This window comes from Athene cunicularia, assembly GCF_003259725.1.
Source record: "Athene cunicularia isolate RWA chromosome 2 unlocalized genomic scaffold, athCun1 chr2_part1, whole genome shotgun sequence".
Classification (NCBI taxonomy): Eukaryota; Metazoa; Chordata; class Aves; order Strigiformes; family Strigidae; genus Athene; species Athene cunicularia.
This window is the reverse complement of record NW_020799095.1, coordinates 102,998,026-103,021,982: the sequence shown is the minus strand read 5'-3', so window position 1 is coordinate 103,021,982 and position 23,957 is coordinate 102,998,026. Positions and strand designations below refer to the sequence as shown.

Here is a 23,957-nt window from a genome sequence, read left to right as displayed (position 1 = left end):
TATTTTTAAAACATGTTCCCTGAATGAAGTCCTATAATTCTTAAACATTTTCTTTTAGACTTTTCTGTACTAGGTGATTAGGCAAGTTAGTAAAAAGAATCTGACAGATTAAATGATATACCTTGTGAGTTAAAAAACCCAAAGCCCACAACAACAGCAGCAAAAAAATCCCCTAAATCTATGCTCCTTCCCTCTATTCCCTTCAAAACAAAGGAAGTTGAAGACCCTTACTAATTGGGACTGTTATGTTCTTTGCCCTGACTCAGGCAGAGAGAGGATGGAAGGTATTTTAATTCATGGCAGTCAACAGAACACAAAATCTGTCCAGCGAAAAAGGGTGCAAAGCACTATATTCACACTCCCCTAACACATTTCATAGGACAACAAATGGGAGAAGAGACACTGGAATGAGCAATACTACTTCTATACAGATACTGACTGGAGTATCTAGAACAGTTTTACTTCCTTTAATATTTCAGGTCCCCAGAACAGGTCCTCCCAAAAGAGAACACTCACATCTACATCTGGTCTCTTCAGCAAGTCTTCCACTTTAGCAACATCTCCATTGGCAGCAGCTTTAACCAATTCCTCATTGAGATCTCCAGATTCTTGGGTTTCAAATAATTTCTTCAATAGCTGGGACAATCTCTCTGCAATTATTAAACAAAGAACAATTAAGATTACAATTCTAATTACACAATAACAGAAAAATAACAGCTAAATTTGTCACGTTCCTAAAGGCATGTACAACATAATACACAAACCACCATAAAATGCAGCTGCAGGTTATTATTCAGTTCTGAGTAAGCGCTGCACTCCAGTACCTGTTAGACAGTTGAGACTGTCACATCAGATGCTTCAAACCAAAGCTGACTGAACCACAGATACCTTGGCTACCACAAAATACAGAAGGGTGGGGACGAGGTAAAAACATGAATTTACATATTGATATAACAGGCTTTTTATTACATTATTTATTATATCCTGCCCCCTGTGATTTGAAACACTAGGTTGTATTACTCTTCTAGCTGGTTTTATGACCACTGTGACTTAGTCTTTATTGCAGAAAAATTACTGTATCTACATCTCTACGGGAAAAAGTCTAGAAAGCTACATAGAAAGGTTTCTTGGTATTAAAGCAAGTATATGAATAGGAAAAAACAACTAGCTATGACCAAAACAAGGAAAACATTCTAGTTTAATTGATATGTGAAACAGCCAACAACATAAAACACATGGGACAGTCTTTCTACCTCATTATATGAATGAGAGCAGGTTCAACAGAACTGAATGTGATTACATAAGACAGAAAATTACAGATCTCACTGTAATTAGTCAAAAGATGTCTGACAATTTTAAGACAGAAATTTTAAGGAAAGAATATTATCCTGACTAACTGCTTGCAACAGATCCCTTGCTTATGCTTGCTATCCCACACCACCTATCAAACAAGGAGTCTGCTTGCTATAACCAGTGACACTCTCTTCATGCCTTAGTCCCTATTCCAATCTAATGTTCCTTCCAATCATTTAAATTTTAAAGGTCCTTAGAGCAGACCTCTGAAGACATACCTGCACTGTGGCCAAACAGAAACCCACATTCAATTTGGAGTTTTTGCACCTTATCAAGATAACAAATCACCAACATTTCCATGCCGACCTCCAACCTTTTTCTTTTGTCTTTTTCAATGGTCTAATATCAATTAGCCAAAATGACAAGACTAACCTTGCACACAAACTATGCCCTTATTAACACTGTTTTAACACAAATACTTGCCATACATATATTACTGGTTATTTTTCAAACTTACCACCAGATGCATTACTTATAGCTGATCCTGCTGATGCCACCTTCGAGACAGCTGCTGGATTATATGTCCAAGATGTCCCACAAACCTCTACCTTTAAGTCGCTGTCTGAATAGATCTGCTGGACCCGACCAACTTTACCTAAAGTCTGCATTAAAGAAAATGTCAAATGCAAATAATACTAAAAATATGTAGAAATATGAATGGTTTATACTGTCAAAAAAATTATGAAATCCATTGTTTAATAGCGGAGTCACTAATACCTTTAGCTAAGTTTCATCAGGCTAAGCAGACTACACCTGAGCAAGTGTTACACTGCATCTGATGAAATACACCTTCTCTAACTTAGAAGAAAATCACTTTGACTCCCGCAACCTCCAAGTATTATTATCAATCATAACTAGAAAAATTATACAAGTTTTATATGTTTGGATTCATAAAATGATAACTACTCACTGGAAGCATTGCTTCAGCCCACTCTCCATGACCTCTCTGAAGAAGCTTGATCCGCTCTAAGTCATAACATACTTGAACAAGGTCACCCACTTGAAATTGAGAGGTACCTCCTTCTGCACCTTGAGCAGCATCTCCACTTCGGACAACGTTGGCTTTAGTGAGAACAGCTGGATTAAACGTCCACCTAGACGAATCATTTAAAGTAGGTTTAAACATGCAAAGTGAAATAGATGTTTAAAAATTATCTGTTGGACAAGATTCTGCTTGTATGCCTACAAACTTTCTGCAGTTGGATAATATCGTGTATTTGTTGTTAACCATTTTTTGTCCATAAACTTGTCTGTGGCTCATTAGTTGAATATTTCCAGGGTAATCTTCAGAGATGTACATTTGTAAAAGCAATGAAGAAATGCCCTGCCTAAGGGGAACCAAGATGACAGCAGTATAATAGTCCTGAAAGCAGCTATACAGTTCATTTATTTTTCCAGAAAGAGAAGGTGATGACTCTGGTTGAAAAAGGGGAAGATCCAAACTCTCTCACAACGGACTAGTCTCTCAGGCAACAACATGGGAAGAACACAGAATTTTGCCTCCTCCCCCATAAATCAAAAGCTGCAACATTCAGTTATAAAAATACTCTTCAATGAAATGGACATCCTAAATACACCTCAATTTTTGACCAAACGATCCTAATTTGTACTATAAATTTTACTGGTTTAGAGGCATTTAACTGGTTTTATGCTGAGTTATATTCTAATATATATAAAATTGTGATCTCTCCTTTATGTGCCATTTGGTCTGGGGTCAACTTTCATTCAGCTATCTGATCTAGTTCAGAAGCATCAGATAATCTCTGTAACGGGCAAAGTCAGGGAGGAAACCATGAGACAGAGAAGCTCCTCTCACTGGCTTTGCAGCTACGACTGTCAGAAGAAAATCCACTTGCTTCCCTTCAGCTTGTGTCAGCTGGGAAGACAGCTTTGTTTTGTATTACTTCACAATATTAACAAACAATATCTTGAGGGAAAGCCTGAATGAATAATGCACTGTTAATCCTTTCTGGACAAAGTGAGCAGGTCCATCTCCAAATATAAAACTGAAATTATATTCCATTCATCAGCTGTTTTTTAAAGGTAAACCAAATACTTGAGAGCAAGACAACACAAAACCATGTGGACATATCAGCTCAGATCCAGCTGTAGAGCTGGATTTGAATCCTGTTAGCATGGATGCAACTCAAACTTCAAATCTAAACTACTTTCAGGGAGTGTTTTTTGGTAACAGCTTCCCCAACACTTCTCATTCTTGGTCCCTATTTACATAAACTAACCTTCCTTTGAATAATAACAATACAGATCTAGATCTTGACAATTTCACTCTATATTAGACAAGATCCCCTACATAAAAAGTTTGTCACCTGTTCTCTTAACCCATTTTCCCGAAAACTTGCAATGTATTGCTACTACCATTCTTCTTGGAAACATGGGATGCTTTATAATTAAAAAAGAAACTACTGCTTAAAACATTACATGCTGGAAATGATAGCCCACATCATTACTTATTTTGGACTCACATTTTTACCAAATGAGAGAAGCAACAAACATCCTTTTCCCACTAAATTATCTTTAAAGGTAAGTCCTCATTACACATTATAGAAGGAATAAAAAAATTCTCAAGGAAATCTTTGTAGACACAAAAGGAGAACAGAATGTTTCAGGCACCAAGTGGTCACAAATGCTGACAGGAAAGGAGGTTTGTGAGAATCAACGACAGAGGCTATATAACAAACCTGTTGCCACTTGGATACTGTACTACAATGTCATGATCCTCATCAATGCCACAAACTGTTCCAGTTGTTGTTAAAGTTTCAAACATGCCATCAGTCCAACCTCCATGACCATGCTGCAAAGACTGTACAATTTCCAAATCAAGGTCAATGTTCACAAGGTCACCTATTTGCAGCCCACCAGGGTTTCTGTTACCATTTTGCTCACCTGAAATGGAATAAGAAAATGTTTACATGACTACACTAATTTTCCATGCAATTTAAAGAGCAGAAGTTAATTTCTGAGACTTAATGTCTCTGCAACTGTAGTGGCCAATAGCAAAAGGGACTGAATAGGTAAAAAAGAATACTGAACCTCTGGCTATGCAACTGGGTGTTTCTTGTTGAGTTTTCAAGGCAAATAACAATGACACTGCTAAATGCTAAATACCTGTGACAAGCTCCACTGTGGGCTCTAACTGGGATGGTAACAGCTATCATATGGTGTTAAGACATCCAGATACATAAATGCTCTGATAATTTTAAGAGTCATACACAAAGTGCCATCTATCCACTGACAGGCTGAAAGATAAGCAGAAGTCCTGCAGAAAGAGGTTTTGAATTAGGTCAGTCCTTGAATGTAGACAAAGCACTGGCAAAGGAAAATGACCAACAATGAAAATCTTTAATCTTCTGAGTGGGGAGATGACTACAGACAAAAAATTAACCTGCAAATTTAAAATTAGAACTTTCTACCTGGACAATGCCTGATTTCAAAAGATGTGTCATAGCAAAAATGCATTAGCTGGAGGGAAATGGCATACATGTGTTAACTGATGAGAGAAAACACTTGTGGACCTCCTCACTGCCAGAACTAGAGAATGGTATCTGGTGCCATCCATCCACAGAACAGTACAACTGCAGAAGTCAAGCAGATTGAGGTCCATAGCCAACATCGGTGGCAAAAGACAGGGTGTGCAGAGTTCCTTTAGTAACGTTGCTGTCTCTAAGGCAGGGGGGGAGTGGTTTTCTTCTTCCAAGCAAGAGGTAATAATGAAGAAAGGGTCCTTGCACTCTATTAATAAGTACAAACAGCCTGCCACAGAGACAAAACACGTTATTTGGAGAGAGACTGATTCCAGAGCCTGAAATCCACACCAGATGTTGGCAGCACTAGCTGCAGCACTAAAATTCTCTAGAGGACAGAATGCGAAGAAAAGAATCTGATGCTACTGAAGAAACAACTGCTGAGAAAGGAGACACAGCCATGAATAAGTCAATGGACTTTGACTTCTCTGACCACCCAATGACTTCTTTCTGTCCCAGTCTTAGTTTAAAGGACCTACAGATGGAACAGTACTTTCAGTCTGCACCCTCCACCTTCACAGCAAAACACACACAACATGGGAAACAGACACTTCTGCAGAGGACAAAGTCAAAGATTAATTCTTCAGAAAAGCTACTGATATGGAATTCACTAGATAGAAGACTTAGACAGCAAACATCCCAGAGACAGCCCTGATGAGACAGGGAACTCTAAGGAAGATATAAAAACGAGCAAAGAATTATAGAAGCGTTAGTTGGAGAAAAGGATCTCTAGGGGTCACCCGGTGTGATATCCCACAAAAAGCTGGACTAACTACCAGCTAAGGTCAGTTGTTTTGCTTGAGTGCTGAAAGCACTCAAGGACTGAGGTTCCACCACCTCTTCAAGTGACTTTTTCCAGTGTTGCAATTAGAGCTGTAGGTGTAACAGAGAACTACTTCAATATCTGATTTGAACCTCTCAAGTCACTTAAGGTAGCCTTAAGGCCACTATCATTTGCTTTTATGCCATTTGCCACTACTGAAATTTTGGTGGCATTATTTTCAGTCACCATTCAAGTGACTGTAGGTGGCTAGTCAGTTACCTCTTAACCTCCTTCTTACCAGACTAAACAAGCTCAGCTCCTCCTCCTTGCAAATCATGTCCTCTCAGTCTCTTAACCACTCTAGCAGGCCACCATCAGACCCTCTACATTTTCTCAAAACTGGGAGGGAAGAGGAGATGAACAAATAATGACACAAGCAGGACATAAAATTCTAGACACAGCTCCATCACCACTGAGAAGAGTGGGATAATACCTTTTCCCGCTCTGTTGCCCACCACCCTCCTAATATAGCCCACTATGAATTTTGCCTTATTCGCAAGACAGCACGCTGCTGTCTCAGTCAATTTGGTATTCAGTGCAGCACCCAGGTCTTCCTCAGCAAGGCTCCTCACTCAAGAACTCACAATTCCCAGTCTGGGAATTCCTGCTACATAGGCTTATTTCAAGCAGAGTGCAAAACTGCACTTCTAATTGAACTCCGTGAGTTCTCCATTCACCAAATTCTTCACTTCCTTGAGGCTCTTCTGAATGAAGCTTTCAACCACAACCCTCTGCCAACTTGCAATCACCTGCAAATTGTCTGGGATTGTATTCTGCCTCATCAAGGTCACTAAGGTGGCATTGAACAAAATCAGTCCCAGTATTCTGCCTCAACTACATACTACCCTATATTGGGACCCTGCTGGAGTATTATTCACACTCTACTTCAAATATCACCAAGCTTCAAAATTAACCTTCAAGTTTTTAATGCAAGAATACATCTAAATTCACAGCATGAACATATCTGTGAACTATGTTCAGAAGACAAATAAAAGGGACAGATGTTCTAACAAAGAGTAAGACTGAGAAGGTGGAGCATAATACGGCAAAAAAGATTAAATGAGTTCATTGTCATCCATTAAGAGCAACTTAATACATTGGAAGGGGAAGAAGTTAAAGAATAGTCTCCTACTGTCTTTAGTGATTAATATTCATGCATCACCCTAAAAATAAGCACCATGCAGAAAACAAACTGTACATTTAAAGCAAGACCCAAAATGAATAAAGGGCATGCATAAGTACCTAAGTTTACCTCTGTAACAGCCAGTAAGACCCCATTACTACTTTTTAACTTTTATTCATGTCAGACTAAAATGACAAAATTAATTTTAAGTACAGAAGCGAGATACAAAGGTCAGAGTGCCTTGGCCTTTTATACAATTCATCTACTTGACAGTCAATTGCTAAGTAACTTCTTGGACAACTTTTTTTTTTTCCCTGAACAAAACAGTTACTGTTTTCACATTTTCACCAGTGCTGTGAATAAAAGAACAGTACTTGTGGGTCATACTTCAAGTACTTGTGCAAGGAATTAGATTAAGACTAGTAAACAGAGAATTCTCATTACTTTAGAAAAGCCAGTATTATCAGCTGAGCTTTTTCTGCATTAAAGTATAGTAAGAAACCCAAGAATAAAAGCAAAATTTTCTGTAGTGCCCAGTTTTATTACCAGGTGTTTTACCAGGTAAATACACATTATTAAGAAATTTGTGCCCCATAATCTATAAACTTTATCTCAACTTGCCCATATTTCAACAACTAAAACACCTGGCAATTATTTTTCATATTCTGCACATGTCTACAGCCCAGCTAAGACACTAGAAGAGTAAGTCAGTGCAGTAGCTGATATAGAAAACGTCAACCAAGATTACACAACATATACTAGTATTAGTATAACAGGTTAAATTATATGTTTGAGTAAGTCCTGTTTATGGCCAGGTACATCCTACTTCACTGAATATCTCTGAATATTTACAACAGTCTAATATGAATGCACATTTGTGTTTGACTCTTTAGAAGTACAGCGCACAAGACATGTGACTCAATTTATTACTTAGTCAACACTTCAGAGCTCTGTTGCCATTTACTTGGCACACTGACACCAAATACATTTAGATAAGTGTTACAATTTATCATTAAAGCATAGAAATGCTACCATTTACATTTCACTAATAAGGACAGTCCTTTTATATGACATTTAAGAAGGAAAGAGAAATCCAGACTAAGTGCAATTTACATGCATCAAGATAATTTTACTTTATCTCCAACTCACCTAACACAGGACAATGGTCTCTGTAGAAAGAGCCTCCTTTTGCGTCTTGGACACATTTCAGGTCAGACTATGGAGAGAGATTGAGACAACTTTAGCCCTCACTGAGGCTCCAGTTTAACATAAGTCAGTGAAACTAGAACTGAAATACACTTAACTAAGAAAGGCTGAAAATTATCTATACAAAAATCATGCCACATTAATTCATTACTTGATGCATATAATCTCAAACACTTTCCCATCTAATCAGCCCTGACATTCTGAACTTTTTAATGACCTTTACCAATATAAAAGGCTATAAAGGATGAGACATTTTTAACTCGGAGAAAGGTATTCAAACAACACAAAGCTCCTTTCCTTTGCTCTATAAAGTTATCTTTCCTTTTTTAAAAAAAAGTCTGTGCACACACGCAAAGAAACAAACAAAACAGAATCTGCAGACAGTGCTCAAGACCACAACCTTCCTGTACTGATTATTTAATGCCTATCAGTGTTCCCTCTTCTCAACCCTTTTTGACAGATACGTTTAACTTGGAGAAGAAAACCTAGGACCCAATTAATTTCCAATTAAGAATACACAGAACACAAGGATATTACTTAAAAAAAAACCCAAAACAAATCAACACTATGCTGAGCTAAACATTACATTTCTGAAAAGTTCTAAAGCTTATCCTCCAGAAAGACTGTTTCATATTATCTGAAAAACATAAGTTTCAAGTGTAATAACTCCTATTCATAAAGCCAGTGGAGTTCCTGTAATTCTCCTTCCTTCTATTTTTTTTTCCCCCCTGTGTAACCCTTAAAGCCAAATGGCTACCATCTGCATTTGTTCCTTATGGAACAATTCTCATGAAACAAAGGATATTTTGTGCACATGATGAGTTGGGAAAGAGATAGGCAACTGTTTGCAAAATGTGTCAGAATATTCTATCCAATGGGGGAGGAAAGAGAGGACAGGTGGTGGTTATGATACAATCAACCAGAACTAAACAATGCTTAACAATTATTTTTCCCACACCTGAAGTTTATTGACAGTTTGCACTCCTACAAAAGGATTAAAATAAAAACTCAAGTCTTCCAAATCATCAAGACACTGATGAACACAATACTACCCCCAGTGACCTGTAACCACTAAGCAGCCAGAAACAATATAAAATTCATCAAACATCCCAAGCTATAAAGAATGTACTGCCACTTTTTGCAAAAGTGAAGAAAAAGTCAGATGAAAATAATGATATTTAGCCGCTCTTTAAATCCTGCAAGAAATCAGAGGAAGATTTTGCTCAGCCCAGCAGCAGCAGGCCTGCCACAAAATGCTGCTACCCAGTGGGCAGGTGCTGGGTTTAACTCAGCCAGAGACAAAGGGGCTGTGCTGACCATCCCAGATGGCAAACTCATTAACTTCCCTAGACCAACAGAGATTTAACGTGCCCGGGAGCACTTGGTCTCACTCGCTGAATACAGACTCTTCGTGCCATGCAACAACCAGCTGTCTGTGAAGGAGTCAAGAAGGGGTATACATGCAAGAGCTGTTTTCACATTCTTCAGAGCATTAAGAAGAGTGCAAGAGCATCCTAAACAGTCGTCACCCCAGGCAAGCAAGCAAAATCGGAGCGAAAGATTGCTTGTGTTACAGCAGGTGTTGATGTACAGAGCAGACTGATGGCTAAAAGCTAGCAGAATAAATAAAATACTTAGTAAAAAGCTAATTACTATCTCTCAGCAGAAATTATTAGGAAGCAGGTTAAGACACCCTAAATTTTACAGAAAACAAACCAACCCAGAAACCTACAAATCTGCACTGTCTTTTTACCCTGCCTGTACTGTGCCCCATGCATAGTCTATTTCTGGAATATAATGATACACTTGGTTGTAAAACTAAGTAGTAGTTTGATGCTTAACCTCAGCTTCACATCTGCCTTCCTTTCACTTACATGATGAAATCAATGTTCGATCGTTAAGGAATTAAAAAGTCTGATCTAAGTATCACAGAGAAGCAAGGCAACATGTTTACTTTTTTTGCATAAGCCTTCACCAAAAAACTGACAACTCAAACCACACAGAAACATGAGGCACTGACAGAGATTAAGGCAAAGAGTTATATACAGATATACAGCAGAGTTCCTTCAGCAACTCTGCAAACAGCACTGCTAATAAAAGTAACATCAACATGATAAAGGCCCACAAATGTCTTAAAAACGTTAACCAACCCAAAAACAGATCTTGGAGTTTTAAGAGAGGAAACTGTACTTGATTGTACTTTGGTACCACAAAAGCTCGGTAGGCAACTAGTAATTGTACTTCCAGCACTCAGCTACTGTATTTATCAGAAAATGAAAACAAGCTTTCTTCTGCCCAAGTAGTTTAAGTAAAAAATGAGAGGTGGTGTTAAGGTCCTGGCTGTCCTCCTCTGGGGACTGTGTGGCAAGGGGCCCCCCTAGTGAGGATGGAGCACAAACACAGCTGAAGACCGGCCACGCCAGGCTGCCAGCACATTGCTGTTGCCAACTCTCATGCTCACTCAGCCAGCTCTGCTGTACTGCACTTTGGAGAATCCCACTGGGATTTTTACAAGTTATACAAGTCTCCCTGAGTCTTGTAAATGGATTGAAATAGCAGATCATTTGGAGACAAGATGTACAAGTGCAAAAGGAAATGTACAAAAACACAAGGGATGTTAAAATGAAAGTTTTAGACGCATGACACCATGTACAGAAGCAGTAGTAGCAGCTGTGAGACTGGCTAAATCCATGGTGGAGATAAATGTGTAATTTATATACTAAAACTTGCAGTGTTATACACATATAAACGTGCAGTTTTATACACTGATTTGATGGAGAAATCATTCAATGAACCCTGAATAGTATTCTTTCAAGAAAAACAAGCTATAGACTTTGTGGAATTTGTGTATAGTTAGAGAAGAGATGGAAGCCCCTGTTAAGCAGGAAAGCATTATAATAAAAACTCAAGGAACAGCATGAGCACAAAACATTGCACAGCAGGATTTTCAGATCAGTAGTAACTAGCTGTTGCACAGGACTGGTGGGTAATAATGTTTTTTTTGCCTACGGTGGAGAACTTTGGTCTTCTAGCATCTACCTTTTGACTTGCTGAAAGTCTTTGCATTCCAGCTGTATGTGACTGGATTACATAAAGATCATGATCTGCTCAGCCAAGTGAGAAATATCGAAAACATGACAGTTTACTTTGACTTGCCATCCAATTATACCATTGAAAAAAACAGCAGCAATTTCATCATCATAAAAGCTTCAGCGAATAAAAAAAAATGTACAGCAATGTCAGCAGTGTTGGCAGATGGTGTAAAAGCACCATCAGCCCTGACCTTCAAGGGTGAAACAATGCTGAATGAGCAGCTGCCTACTAGAATAACTATTCATAGAATCACAAGATGGTTTGGGTTGGAAGGGACCTTAAAGATCATCTAGTTCCAACCCCCCCCGCCATCGGCAGGGACACCTTCCACCAAACCAGGTTGCTCAAAGCCCCGTCCAACCTGGCCTTGAACACTTCCAGGGAGGGGGCAGCCACAGCTTCTCTGGGCAACCTGTTCCAGTGTCTCACCACCCTCAAAGTGAATAATTTTTTCCTTATATCTAATCTAAATCTACACTCTTTCAGTTTAAAGCCATTAGCCCTTGTCCTATCACTACATGCCCTTGAAAAAGTTTTAAAGTTATTCTAATCAATATGGAATGCCATCCATCAAAACCAGGGAGGGGAGTCTACAAACTTGATAAGAAAACTAAATGTGATGCTAAGAAAAAGAAGAATGTTTGATCCAGATGCACTGAAATAGCATCTAACAGCAGCAGCAAACACGAGGAGAGAAATGAATACTGATCTTACAGATATACCAGCAGGAATGGTGCCACAGCTGCAGGCATATGAGGTAGCAATGAATACAACTATTAAAGGTCATTTTAAGTCTTTAAACTCACAACAGCTTTTGGCAAGAAAGTAAGACTTTACAGGGCAAAGGGGGAAAGCCCACTGCATGCTGCTTTGTCACCTGCAGAAGATATCGAGTGGATAAAACCATAAGTTTTAACTAAAGGTTTATAAGAAACGCTCTATTTCAAATTTAATGAATTTTCAGTTTCAAGAAGCTGAGAAAAGTGAAGGCAATAAAAGGAGAAAGTAGAAGATGGTAGAGAAGGTGTCTGAAATGACAAAGAGGTGTGAGGTATAAAAACAATAGCAACAGCTTCTTACAGAAGAAATCAGAGAGCTTATACAAATCCTGAGTGGTTTATCACCTATCAATTATAGGCACTTATAAAAACTTCCCATGTGTAACACTTTTTTTTTTTTAAGAAGGATCATTTTAAAGTCCTCCTTGTGGGTTAATACTGTAAATAACAAAATTGGAAAAGGATCAGTAAGTACATTTCTGCTTAACGGAAATATGTTTCTAAGCAACTCAGTTACAGAGAGGTGAAAAACTTGGCTTGGTTGAGACTACAAGAGAAATGTAGAGAAATGAGACTACGTAAACAAGAAGTGAAAGAAAGTCTGCTGACAAATGCAAATAAAAGCACAAGGTATACATAAGTATCTCCTTCCTCTCTGGATTCCAAAACAAGTAACCACCTAACTTTGGCTACATTATAAGCAATGTAATAAAAACCACCTGCTGCATGTGTAAAGGTGGCCAAAATTCATGTTTCTGTATTTTAAATCAGTTTTGAACAGCACCTAGAAGCAACAGAAGGACACTAAACTATCAAAATAATGAAAAGTTCTTGTTGCTTCTTTCTAAACTCCTCATTTTGAATGTACTGGGGATAAAAGATTAGAGAGCTGAAGATTTTACTTACCTATCTGACAGTTGTAACTGCAGCAGAAGGCATATTTCTATATATTTTATAACACTCACCTGCAGTGCACCTAGTATGCTGAGACATCTACCTTGTTTGTTTGTGGGTTTTTTTTTTAAAAAAAAAGGTGTTAATAAGTCATTCTTAAAATCTTCTACAGTAATTTCATGGATTATGTTTAGGGGTAACCCAGATAAATGTTGATAAACAGACATTAGGTATTAATCAGGATAAGAAAGTTTAAAGTAACGTCAAAAACACAAGGGCAAGGAATCTTCTCAATTTCCTTTATGCACTCAACTATTCAGAATTTGTGGACTAAAGTACACAAACACAGATGGCTTACAGATTACTGTGACAATGATGGATGATAACTACAGTTACTTCTTTCAGAGGCTACACAGATGAAAGCAAGATCCTCCATAATGAAAAACAAAAAAAGGAGGTTAATCACAACAAAAAAGGCAAGCAGTACAGAGCAGAGACATTTAGTAGCACAAACAGATTCCTAAATAATGAAATTGATTTAGGGCATTCCAGCTGATGGAACTATTTTCTTAAGTTTTCATAATAATAGAATGATTTTGCTAAGTAGTGAAATATAACACTTATTGAAAACCAATGGCAGTTACCAGCTTTACATCCTCAGCTGTGTGATATGAAGAAATAAAAACCAGAAACAAGTCCAAAAAGCTACATCACAATATTCTCATTAACTCTCTAATTTCACATCGGGTATCTTTTTATCACAAAAGGCTATGTTCACATATTTTTACAGCAGGTAATGTGGTTATAACAGCTCTGGCTCTAGAATCAGAATACATATAGATATGAAATACAGTGTCAATAACCCTATTAGCCAACAGTACTTTAGTCCTACTATGGATCTAGCAAACATTATTCAACCTAACAGAATCATAAAAAAATATTTCAGTTTGGGAATTTGTGGCCTGTGGCAGCAGAAACTCCCAGATTTAAATGCCAGGCTTCACAAGGAAAGGCACGATGCACCTCTATCAACCACTTCATATGTAAACACAGCAACAGCAAACTCAAATAAAAACCCTAAGGTTCTAAGCACAAATAAATGCAAGCTTTCAGCCAGCACCTGCTGTCCCACCAGCCAATCCTCATCTCTCCCAAAGAAAAGCTGCCAGGCCAGATAGATTAATTTTGAGGACCAGATGCAGCCTGTCAGCTATCAAACAAGCAACCCTGACTTACAATAATAAGCTGTTTCTTTAATCAGCTCCATTTGCATCTGAGTCAAGTGTTACCCATTTGCAAGCAGGGGTCTCTTCCCAGCTGTATTTACATGGGCACACACTCTCCAGTATTGTTGATTCCACATTCTCTGGACATTCTTAACCAATTTTCAAGTCCCAGAACACGTTTGCTCCAACTTTATATGAACTTTCTGACAGTCTATTAGTCAGTGTTACATAACAGCACATAAATAGTAGTAAATAATCCTAATGAACTGTACACTTAGAAAGTAATTAATCAGTTATAAAATTTAGCATTACATTCAAATGATTGTCACAGATATCCAAGAATCCATTATGTCTGAAGTGAAAGTTGCAGTTGATAAAAGTATCTGACAAAGATAAAATTATTGTAGGAATGTACTGCAATCAGGTAAGCACTACACATAAAGCCTCAAATTAACCTTTTTATACATATGTATGTACATATTTATATATAATCCTATATATAATACATAGATATATGCACTTACACATTTTAACAGGGTTTTTGTTGTTAATTAAATCACTGACCAATTATTTCTATTTGGACAAATCTTGTAGGGTCAGCCTTATCCATTCAAATTTACAGCTGCCATAGTTAAGTATTCTAGAAATATTTAACACTTCCTTATGTGGCAATTGTTTGGCAACAAAATATAGTTGCTTTATGATTAATATATTTTTATTATTAAGGGAATAACTATTTCAGAACAGAATACTGCTTATATTAAATGTATTTTTTCTGAGGCCAGAAGGAATCTATAATGATTCCACAGAACTCCTACTATGCAACCCACAAATTTTAACAAAGTAACTGAAACTGCATGAAAAAAACCCTTTAAAAAATATAAATCAGTTGATCTGTATCTCACACTATCCAGGTTTTGTAATTGTTTTCCTTTTTCACGCAATACAGCCAAATATAAGAGGGAAGATACCAACCATTGGCTTAATAATATTATACTACAAAATACTACATAGAATTTTCTTTCTATTTTACTAGTATATAAGGAATTTCTTTAGAACTGGGGAGGACCACAAAGCGCATAATTAAATAACAAGTTATATTCTATCCTTAGCATCTTCATGAATCAGAAAAGCTGACCTGCAGTAAAGATGTTTACCCTTTTTAAAACTGACAGTGAAATATGAATTTACTGCAAAAGTGGTATTTAGTCTTTATTTTTTACTGTAAACTTTATTTCAAGTGAGGCTGTAAGGCAAAATATTTTAGACCAGTCATTGTTTAACATGTTATTACTGATACACATCTGACAAGATGACAGTTCAATGTTAAGTTAACATGGTTTTTCTCTGCAGTATCAAACAAAAAATCATGCAAAGAAAATGCTAATTAAGATGTTATAAGCAATTGATAATCAAAGTAACCTTTCCCTGACCCACATTAGGATAAGAAAACACAGCAACAGAAGGCACTTTGGCTAGAGTCTGACCCATTTTCTCTCTAAAGCTGTAGAAGCAGCTGTAGAAGCTAGGAAGTGAAAAAGAAAAATTTAGTGCTAAAGCAAATTAAGGTTGTAACTTAATTCAACACCCTTCCACTGACAAAAAAAAATGGTCTTGAGAGGATTCTGAGTGTTGCCAGTAACTTTAAAAACTGCAAATCTTGCAGTAATCACACCAAAATTCGATGTGAACTGAGGAATTCAGGAGTTAAAGAAATAGCGTCTTTAAGAAGTTTGTAACTAAGGCTCTTCTGAATTTTAATTTAAGCACAATAGTAGCACAGTAAGACAGTCATGTACGGGATGTAAACATTTACTATCCTCTAGCAGAAAGCAGCCCTTAAATTATTCACATGTTTTATAAATACCCAGATCAGACTTTCTTACTAATACATATGCATGATCCATACAGCTGTGTTCACAATGGCCTGACTAACAGCATGCAAACTGACAAAGGATATTACAAAAGCAGGGTAATAAAGCACAAGTTATTCTTACTACCCTTCCCCCACCACGCATTTTACCCTTTGTGTTCTTCTATACTTACCATGCCTTCAAAGCCAACTCTGTAAAGGTTTTTAGCACCATTGTCCCAAAGAACATATGCTGCACTATGTGGACTTGACGCACTCCAATCTTGGATTTCAGTTACCTATTCAATAAGAAAACTGTTTCTAGAACAAAGACTTCCATGCACAATTTGAACTTAAAACCTTATTTGTCGCTTCAGAATTATTCAAAATACAGCAGTTTTACTGAATTTAATCAAATTTATTCTGAAACTGTTTTCAGTTTGATACAAGCGTTCCCTAGGTGTCCTAATAAGATGGCAGCCTGAATACATACTTTGTAGGCCTATTTTTCTTACATCTATTTGGTAGGTAATGTAACTGCTTAAGCAGAGAACAAAATCTGAACTGCAAAAATTTATTTTATGATGCTTTGACATGTTCTCACTAGAAGCAGCATTTAACTAAGAAAAACAGGATGAAAACTATTTTAATTGCTTCAATTTGTCTGGTTTAACCTGTATTAGCCTGGTGGCAGTGCACTCTTTGCATGCGACAAAGTTTTATTTCCAGAACCAATCTGTTTAACAGCAGTACAAAAAAAGAGCAGCAAAAAGGCCTTTCCCTGACACTTCTGAAATCATGAGGCCATGCACCAAATTGTGAAAACTCTTCTGTATTCAAAAGAATCCATTTCCAGAATTTGTCTTCATTCTTATTTGTATTTAAGAGCCGTTTCTGCTATCTACCATCTGCTCTTCCTTGTTAAAAACATTTATATGCATTTATTCATATTTTCAGATTGCAAATAATCCTACTAATTCAAGTTTAGTACATAAAGACAATGCAGAGTAAGATTCTTGATTTGTGAAGTTTCAGAGATTTCAAAGTATCTTACCAAATTCACAGCAAGGGGTAAATAATCAGATGAAAAAAGCTGCATCTGATCATCACTTGCTTTAGGAGATGCAATTTTATTATTTCCTCCCAATAAAATCCAAAATTAAATCCCTAAAAGTCCTAAAGCTTCTATAAATGTCTAGGATATAAAATAGGATAAATATCTTATTCAGGAATTTTTCACTCTCTTTTAAATGCTGCTTAAGCCTATTAAAAATAAATGCAACAAAACCCACCAGTTCACCAAGATAGTAAGGGCATCCAATTCTCTTTCTAGAATATCTCATATTTGGAGATTAAAGTAATAATATTTTACACTCTCTGCTGCATGTTCATACTTGTAAAAAAAACCTTCATAAGTTCTCAAGGTAAATGCAAAATTTGCAAAGGTTATGATTAGCAACATATCATTCCATACGATTTTCAATAAATCCAAATATTTTTATTATACAATCATATAAAAAAACCACTTGTATCACACCCTAAGCCAATAATATAATATCCACATCCAAAATCTGCAAAATTTTTCATTTTAAACTGAAAAAGTCCATATAATTAGTAGATGAAAAACAAAAGTCCAGGGTACAAGCAGTGAAAACCAAGAACAAGAGTTACACAAATGTGCTGACCCACAAGCAATAAGACTGCAGAATGCAGTGACGACCAGAAATGGCTATACTTGAGAGCTCTGGTTTTACACCAGCTCTCTAGTAATGCTGAAATATGCCCAAGATCTTAATGTTGTTACAAGCCAGTCTTAAACAGACCAACTAAGACAAAAATGTAGTATTTTTTATTAAAGATTCTGTGCTGGTATTGTAAAAATGTAAATTTAAATTTAAAATAACTGGTCATAGTATACATTCCCCTCCTCTTTCTAAATTTTTGAGCATTACAGAATAAGATTAAATAATGTCCAGCAAATTAAAAAAGTAACTTTTATGATGTTATTTTTACACACAATTAGAAAGGCCACTGAGGCCATTACATGAGCATGCAAAAATGCATCTTCTTACTTAAACCATTTTATTTTTACCTTCCCTCTACGCCCATTGCCACCATCTTGATCTTCCCATTGCCAGTCAACTCCTCGCACCACCCTGGCACCTGCAAAGATTCCTCTTGCTGTAATTTTCTTTGATTTACGGCGAGACTCCAACAATACCCTGAAGTTATTAAAAGAAGAACCCACAAATGTCAAGATAAAGTCCAAAATTAATCTTTGGGGATGGGAAAGGAGAAAAGCATCTTGAAACAAAAATAACCCCATAAGCACAGATTTCAGTGCATGAATCCTATCCATTCAATTCTCAACTCAAACAGGCGCCATCAAAATAAAACCCATGATATTCCTAAATCTGATTTATCTTTATAATCAGTTTTTAATTATGAGAATTTAATTATAATTCTCCAAACCTCCTACTACCAGCAATAATATTGTAACCACTTACATACAGATCTGTACTCGTATTATTAAAATCTTTAAAGAAACATAGAGAGTCATATAAACAACACATTTCTGTTTCTTTTAGATGCACCCTAGACCAATATTACTGTCTTGCAATTGCCTTGCCGTTTTTATTCAAAATTATGCTGTTAAGTAAGAGCTACATCTCTTTTCCCTCCATGTCCAATTTCTACATGCTTATTACAGCATATCTTGGCAAGTTTAATTTATCACCATCCATTTATTTTAGTCATGTTATTCTTCTAAAGCAAACCTCTTCATTCCCTCTGACTTCAACAGAACTGAAGTAGGTAAGTCCAAACAGAACAGTTCATGAGTATTTAACTTACAGCTAGAAACAAAGAGACAAACATTTTCCTGCCTTTTCAGTCATCTCAAAAGCCACCGGCTTGTATACAACCAGATTTCTTACTTCATGCCAGGAAAATGTTGCCAGGCAAAAGTATTTTTCAACTGAAATACTGAACGTTTCCTGACCTTTTCAGGAATTTATCACCCTCCTGCTAAACTTTTAACAGCCAGCAGATGGCAGACAAGGAAAAAGTTAAACTGTTAGAATCACTGCAAAGAGCACATGAAAAAATATTAGCCATTTTTATCTAAGTAATATAAAAAAGTAATAGAAAACACAAAGTTATGTTATTTATAGCAGCATTTTAGAAAGTCCTCAACACCTACAGAACTGAGACAAAACCCAGCCATACATCATTTGGTATGCTGCCTGTATGATATACCAATTCAAGAAGAAAATAGGTAGAGCTTATGCTTTCCTTCATCCAAACATCATGCCTCTTGCCATTTTTCCTAGAGATACCCCTCAAATTCAATAGCCGTGCTTTGCCCTTTTCTCCTCCCTCAAACAGTTAACTTTTAACAAATTTTTCTCAGCTAAGCTTGAGCCAATAGAAACAGCTCCTTGGCAGATGAAGCTGCCTTTTAGGTAAGAGCTGCAAAACAACTCAACAGGAGTAAACAAAGATAGGCAGAAATCGACAAGATGCAAAAGATTTCCTGCAATTCTATACATCGCACTTATGCTTTATACACTCTAACAGACCACTTAAAACTACAAAGTAAACATCAGCTAGAGAAAAAAGTAGAAGAAAAAAAAGTCTGGCAAGCATTCTCAAAAGCAGTGAGATTTTTTTAAAAAGAAATAAACAGAAAAACAGAGTTGTATTTTGTTACCCATTCTCTTATTAATTACACTAAGCCAGTACTTTCTACTCTTGGATTTAAGTCTTGTTCTGCATTAAACATTTTATTTGAGACACTAAGCTTATGATATCTATTTGGTACCTATATCTGCTGGCATGAATCTCAACAAAACAGAAGCTATTTTTTGATTAACCCACTGACCTGAACATTTAAGCTATAGTTAAACTTCAAGAACAAACACTTGAGAAAATAAACACAGTCCCTAACAAGATACCGTATGAGAACTCAGACTGTGTGCTCCAACCACTTCTCTTAACTGTAAAAGCACTGATAAAAACACACCACTGAAATACAACATATTTGTAAATCTTACATGTTCAAGAAGATGAAATAAATGTTGTCTCACATGTGTTGCATTTAACTGAGTATCATATCTAACACAAAAAGCTTCCAATGATTTTTTTAAAAAAAAGAACATTCTGGAGAGTTATCACAGAGGTGATACAGCAGCATGTAGTCTTTAAACAATGCTTTACCATAACTCTCCCAGTATTTAATAACAGGCAAATATCACTGTTCTCACTTAACCAGTAGATAAATCATGACAGAGGGGGGCTTTGGATTCAGACAAGTTATTTAAAGTAAAGAACACAAGAGCAACTACAGAGGAACACTAAATGCCAATTTCACTCAGTTCTTCACTCGGAGACAATAATAGATTCTTAAGAAAAGGACATGAAAAATAAGGCAAGGGTAGAACAATCCCTCACATCATCTTCTCTCCACTTTCTGTAGTGAGCAATTTAAGCAGATCAAGTCAAAGGTTTTGTCTCCAAGGTCATTCTGTTTTTCATAGCCCAGAAGGAGGGTATTTTGCCCTCAAACCATCTACACAATTTCTGAACCTAATAGAACTTTCACATTCAGAAATTAATTGACAAATCATTTTGTGGTTATACATTATGTAAAGGTAATTGCCTTTATTTTAAAACCGCTCTATGATAACACAAGACATAAGAAGACTGGAATGAGAAAAGAAACTGCAGTTTAAAAGCTAACCACAAGTAACTGTTTCCATTTAATTTAATGGGGGAAAAAAAAAATTACCTTTCACTTCCTGGTGTGGTAATTCTGTAAAAACGATGCCGCAAGTGATGTTTGTCCCCATGATAACAAACTGTGCACAAGTCATAATTTGTGCACTCAGCACATTTCCATCGGATGCCAATGATGGGTTGCTGTCGACAAGTATCACACATAGTCCCATCATGCTTGATACCTGTGGGGACAAAAAGAAAAAAAACTTAACTTTGCCACATCACTACATAGATTTCTGTTGTGCACTGCTATAACTTGAAACCATATAGTAGAAAGTTAACAATAAAGAAAGGCTGCTAGTCATGCCGTATCAGCCTATACGACTGAGGGGAAAATATAATAGACTTTGCCTCTTATGTCCAGTTCTCAGTCTGTTCCTGAGAAGTTCTATTTTTTCTCAGCTCAAAGAGCTCAAAAGAGGTTTTTCTCAGCTCTGAGAAAGCTATGCTTGTTTTTTTCCATCTATACAAATCAGAGAATGAAAATGAAAAATCCTTTAACTACAAGTTAAAGGGTCAGAAATGTGTATATCAAAATATACAGGCAATTTGGAATTTATCTCTGGATTAAGACTATCAACAGATGTTATACCATGAAAGCCACTCTGTTCAACTGTTCATGACAGTTTGAAAATCATGACAGTTTGGTTTACACATTTTGTACAGTGGAAAAGGTAAGTGTTTACCTCTATTCTTATTTATATAGGAAAAAAAAATAAGCTCTCTTGGATAGATGCCATTAGCTTCATGAAAATTTGTTACCTCTTTTGAAGCATTTTGCTGCTTTATATGTTGGGTTTTTTGAAAAAGATGGGGCAGAGACAGACCAGATATAATCCACTAGCATGTGCTCTACCCAGCCTTCCACAAAAACTGAGTTGTCAAGACTTACTCCTACAGTTTTGTCAAGCTACAGCAGAGTGGAAGTGATCAGTCACAGTTTCCATCCATGCATCCTGAATACCATGAACAGCCACAAGTTTATATAAAAAAAAAAATAAATCTGCTGCTGTTTGGAAAAAAATGAGCAATAGAAGGGAGAAGCACTGGCATTCAGTCTGTAGTACAAGATAAAAATGAGCGCTAAAAGGTCAGAGTAACACAGATTTTTCCCAGTCATTCACCTTCCAAAAAAAACACCCAAAAAACCAGATCACTCTTGAACTATTGAGGAAGAACAGGTTTTGTCCCCTCCAGAAGGGATGGTTTTAGAAATGACTGCCAAATTCACTATAAACCTATTAGTCACTTGTGTCCAACAGCTGAGCCATCCATAGTAAAGAAAAGCAACAGTTGGAGATGCAAAACTGAAGGAAATGCCTTCTTGTCTGATCATTTCACAGAATCACATAATAGCTCAGGTTGGAAGTAATTTCTGGAGATTGTCTACTGCAACCACTACTGCTCAAGGCAAGGTAAACTAAAGTTGGCTGCCCAGGACCATATCCAGTCAGGTTTTGAGCACCTCCAAGAATGCAGACTCCACAACACAGCCTGTTCCAGTGTTCCATCATCCCTATAGCAAAAATGTTTCTTCTTATGCTTAAGTGAAAATTCCTGTATTTCAATTGGTGCCCATTGCCTCTTGTCCTGTCACCTGACACTACTGAGAAGAGCCTGTCTCCATTCTCTTTACAACCTCTATCAGGTATTTATACTCTTAAGATCCTCCTGAGCCTTCTCTTCTCCAGACTAAATACCACCAGATCTCTCAGCCTCTCCTCACACCAGATGCCTTAAGATCATTTCAAACACATTTGCAGCCCCTTCACTTGAAACAGTATGTCCACCTCTCTCCTGCACTGGGGAGCCCAGAACTGGACCCAGTACTCCAGGTGTGGTCTCACTAGCACTGAGTAGAGGGGAAGAATCACCTCCCTTAATCTGCTGGCAATGCTCCTAACGCAGCCCCAGATACCACTGGCCTTCATTGCCACAAGGGCACATTGCTGGCTCACAGTCACTCAGTTGTCCATTGGGACCCCCCCCACGTCCTTTACTGCACAGATGTTTTCCAGACAGCTGTTTACAGCTTGTACTGCTGCAGAGGTTACTCCTCCTCAGGTACAGGGTTCAGCTGTTCCCTTTATTACATGAGAATCCCGCTGGCCCATTTCTTTAGCCATCAATGTCCCTCTGAATGCCAGCAAAACCATCTTGTGTTCATTTCTCTTAAAGAAGGCTTCTCACTCCACCCTCTTCCAGCCCTGATTATAAATTTAGGGAGCTTTCTGCCCTCATGATTAAAAAATTTCCTGATGCACAAACACTGGAATAAATATTTAGGTAAGGCTGAAAAAGGCAACGCATTTGGAGTAAAGACTGCACACAGCAGCACAGAGATCTGAGCAGCTCTTCAGGGCAGTCAAAGATAGCCTTCAGTGACAACAAAAACCCCGGAACTGCTGATGTTATACCAAGTGATCACGGTAATTCCTGGTGCGGTTCATGACTAAGGTGGCATCCATACTTCGACCACAAAGTTCATGCTGAAATTCTGAAAGGTCTGGCAAAAACAAGTCCTATAATCCACAATATTATTTGCTAATACCAACTGCTAGACAACACACCTTGTACACCATAATGGTTCTTTTTAACTAGCCTTCTACATTTAAAAAGTATTTGCTGCCTGGTAACAACAACTGAAAAGGCTATTTTTCTGCAGAACAAGAACTTGGAAAACACCCACACACAACTCTGTCAATGACCTTCTTCCCAACACGGTGGGTTAACATCAAGCAGAACACTAGCTATCTTGTTATGCACACACTGAGAGTTTGATGTCTGGTATCTGCTGATTATCTGTAACAATAAGATAGTATTAGCTATGATCTCACAGTAGAGCTATGATATCACTGCTATGAATTGTGTTGAACCATTTCACTGGTTTTTCGGTTGTCTTAAAGAGAAGGTACATTAAAACGACTCCAATAACCAGTTAGTGTTTTGCTGTCTTGCTTAAAAACTCTAACTAGTTATGGTGCTTAAAGGCTGAGGTGTGGGTTTGGGATTTTTTTTTTTAATGATTGCTAAATTGGCATTTCACATAGAAACAGAGAACTTGTACATCTTTGAATTTTTTTTCCTTAACAGTTGCTGAACTTCAGGGAAGACAGTTTGCCAAAGATCACATTTATTCTGGATGTAGAAGGACCAAGGAATTGAGTGCTGCAGGATTCTTCAATTTGTCCAAACAGCAGGAAAATGGGCAAGAGAGGGGTATAATAAGAGAGTCACATAATACAGAACTAGGTCATCTCACAGTAACCTTAAATAAAACCTAAACA

General features: G+C 37.2%; 1 protein-coding gene across 1 annotated transcript in view; it reads right to left on the bottom strand.

Moving 5' to 3' along the window:
* MIB1 (mindbomb E3 ubiquitin protein ligase 1) overlaps nucleotides 1–20,853 on the bottom strand; it is a 67,621-nt gene extending 46,768 nt beyond the window's left edge. Inside the window, exons 1-8 of the mRNA XM_026842060.1 lie at nucleotides 20,681–20,853; nucleotides 17,984–18,113; nucleotides 16,086–16,190; nucleotides 7,991–8,057; nucleotides 4,053–4,257; nucleotides 2,264–2,447; nucleotides 1,811–1,955; nucleotides 517–650 (exon numbers count right to left, since the gene is read on the bottom strand). Of these exons, the coding sequence (XP_026697861.1) occupies nucleotides 517–650; nucleotides 1,811–1,955; nucleotides 2,264–2,447; nucleotides 4,053–4,257; nucleotides 7,991–8,057; nucleotides 16,086–16,190; nucleotides 17,984–18,113; nucleotides 20,681–20,832 (1,122 nt within the window). The 5' untranslated portion in view covers nucleotides 20,833–20,853. The remainder of the gene's footprint in view (nucleotides 1–516; nucleotides 651–1,810; nucleotides 1,956–2,263; nucleotides 2,448–4,052; nucleotides 4,258–7,990; nucleotides 8,058–16,085; nucleotides 16,191–17,983; nucleotides 18,114–20,680) is intronic.
* Between the last annotated feature and the right edge of the window lie 3,104 nt (nucleotides 20,854–23,957).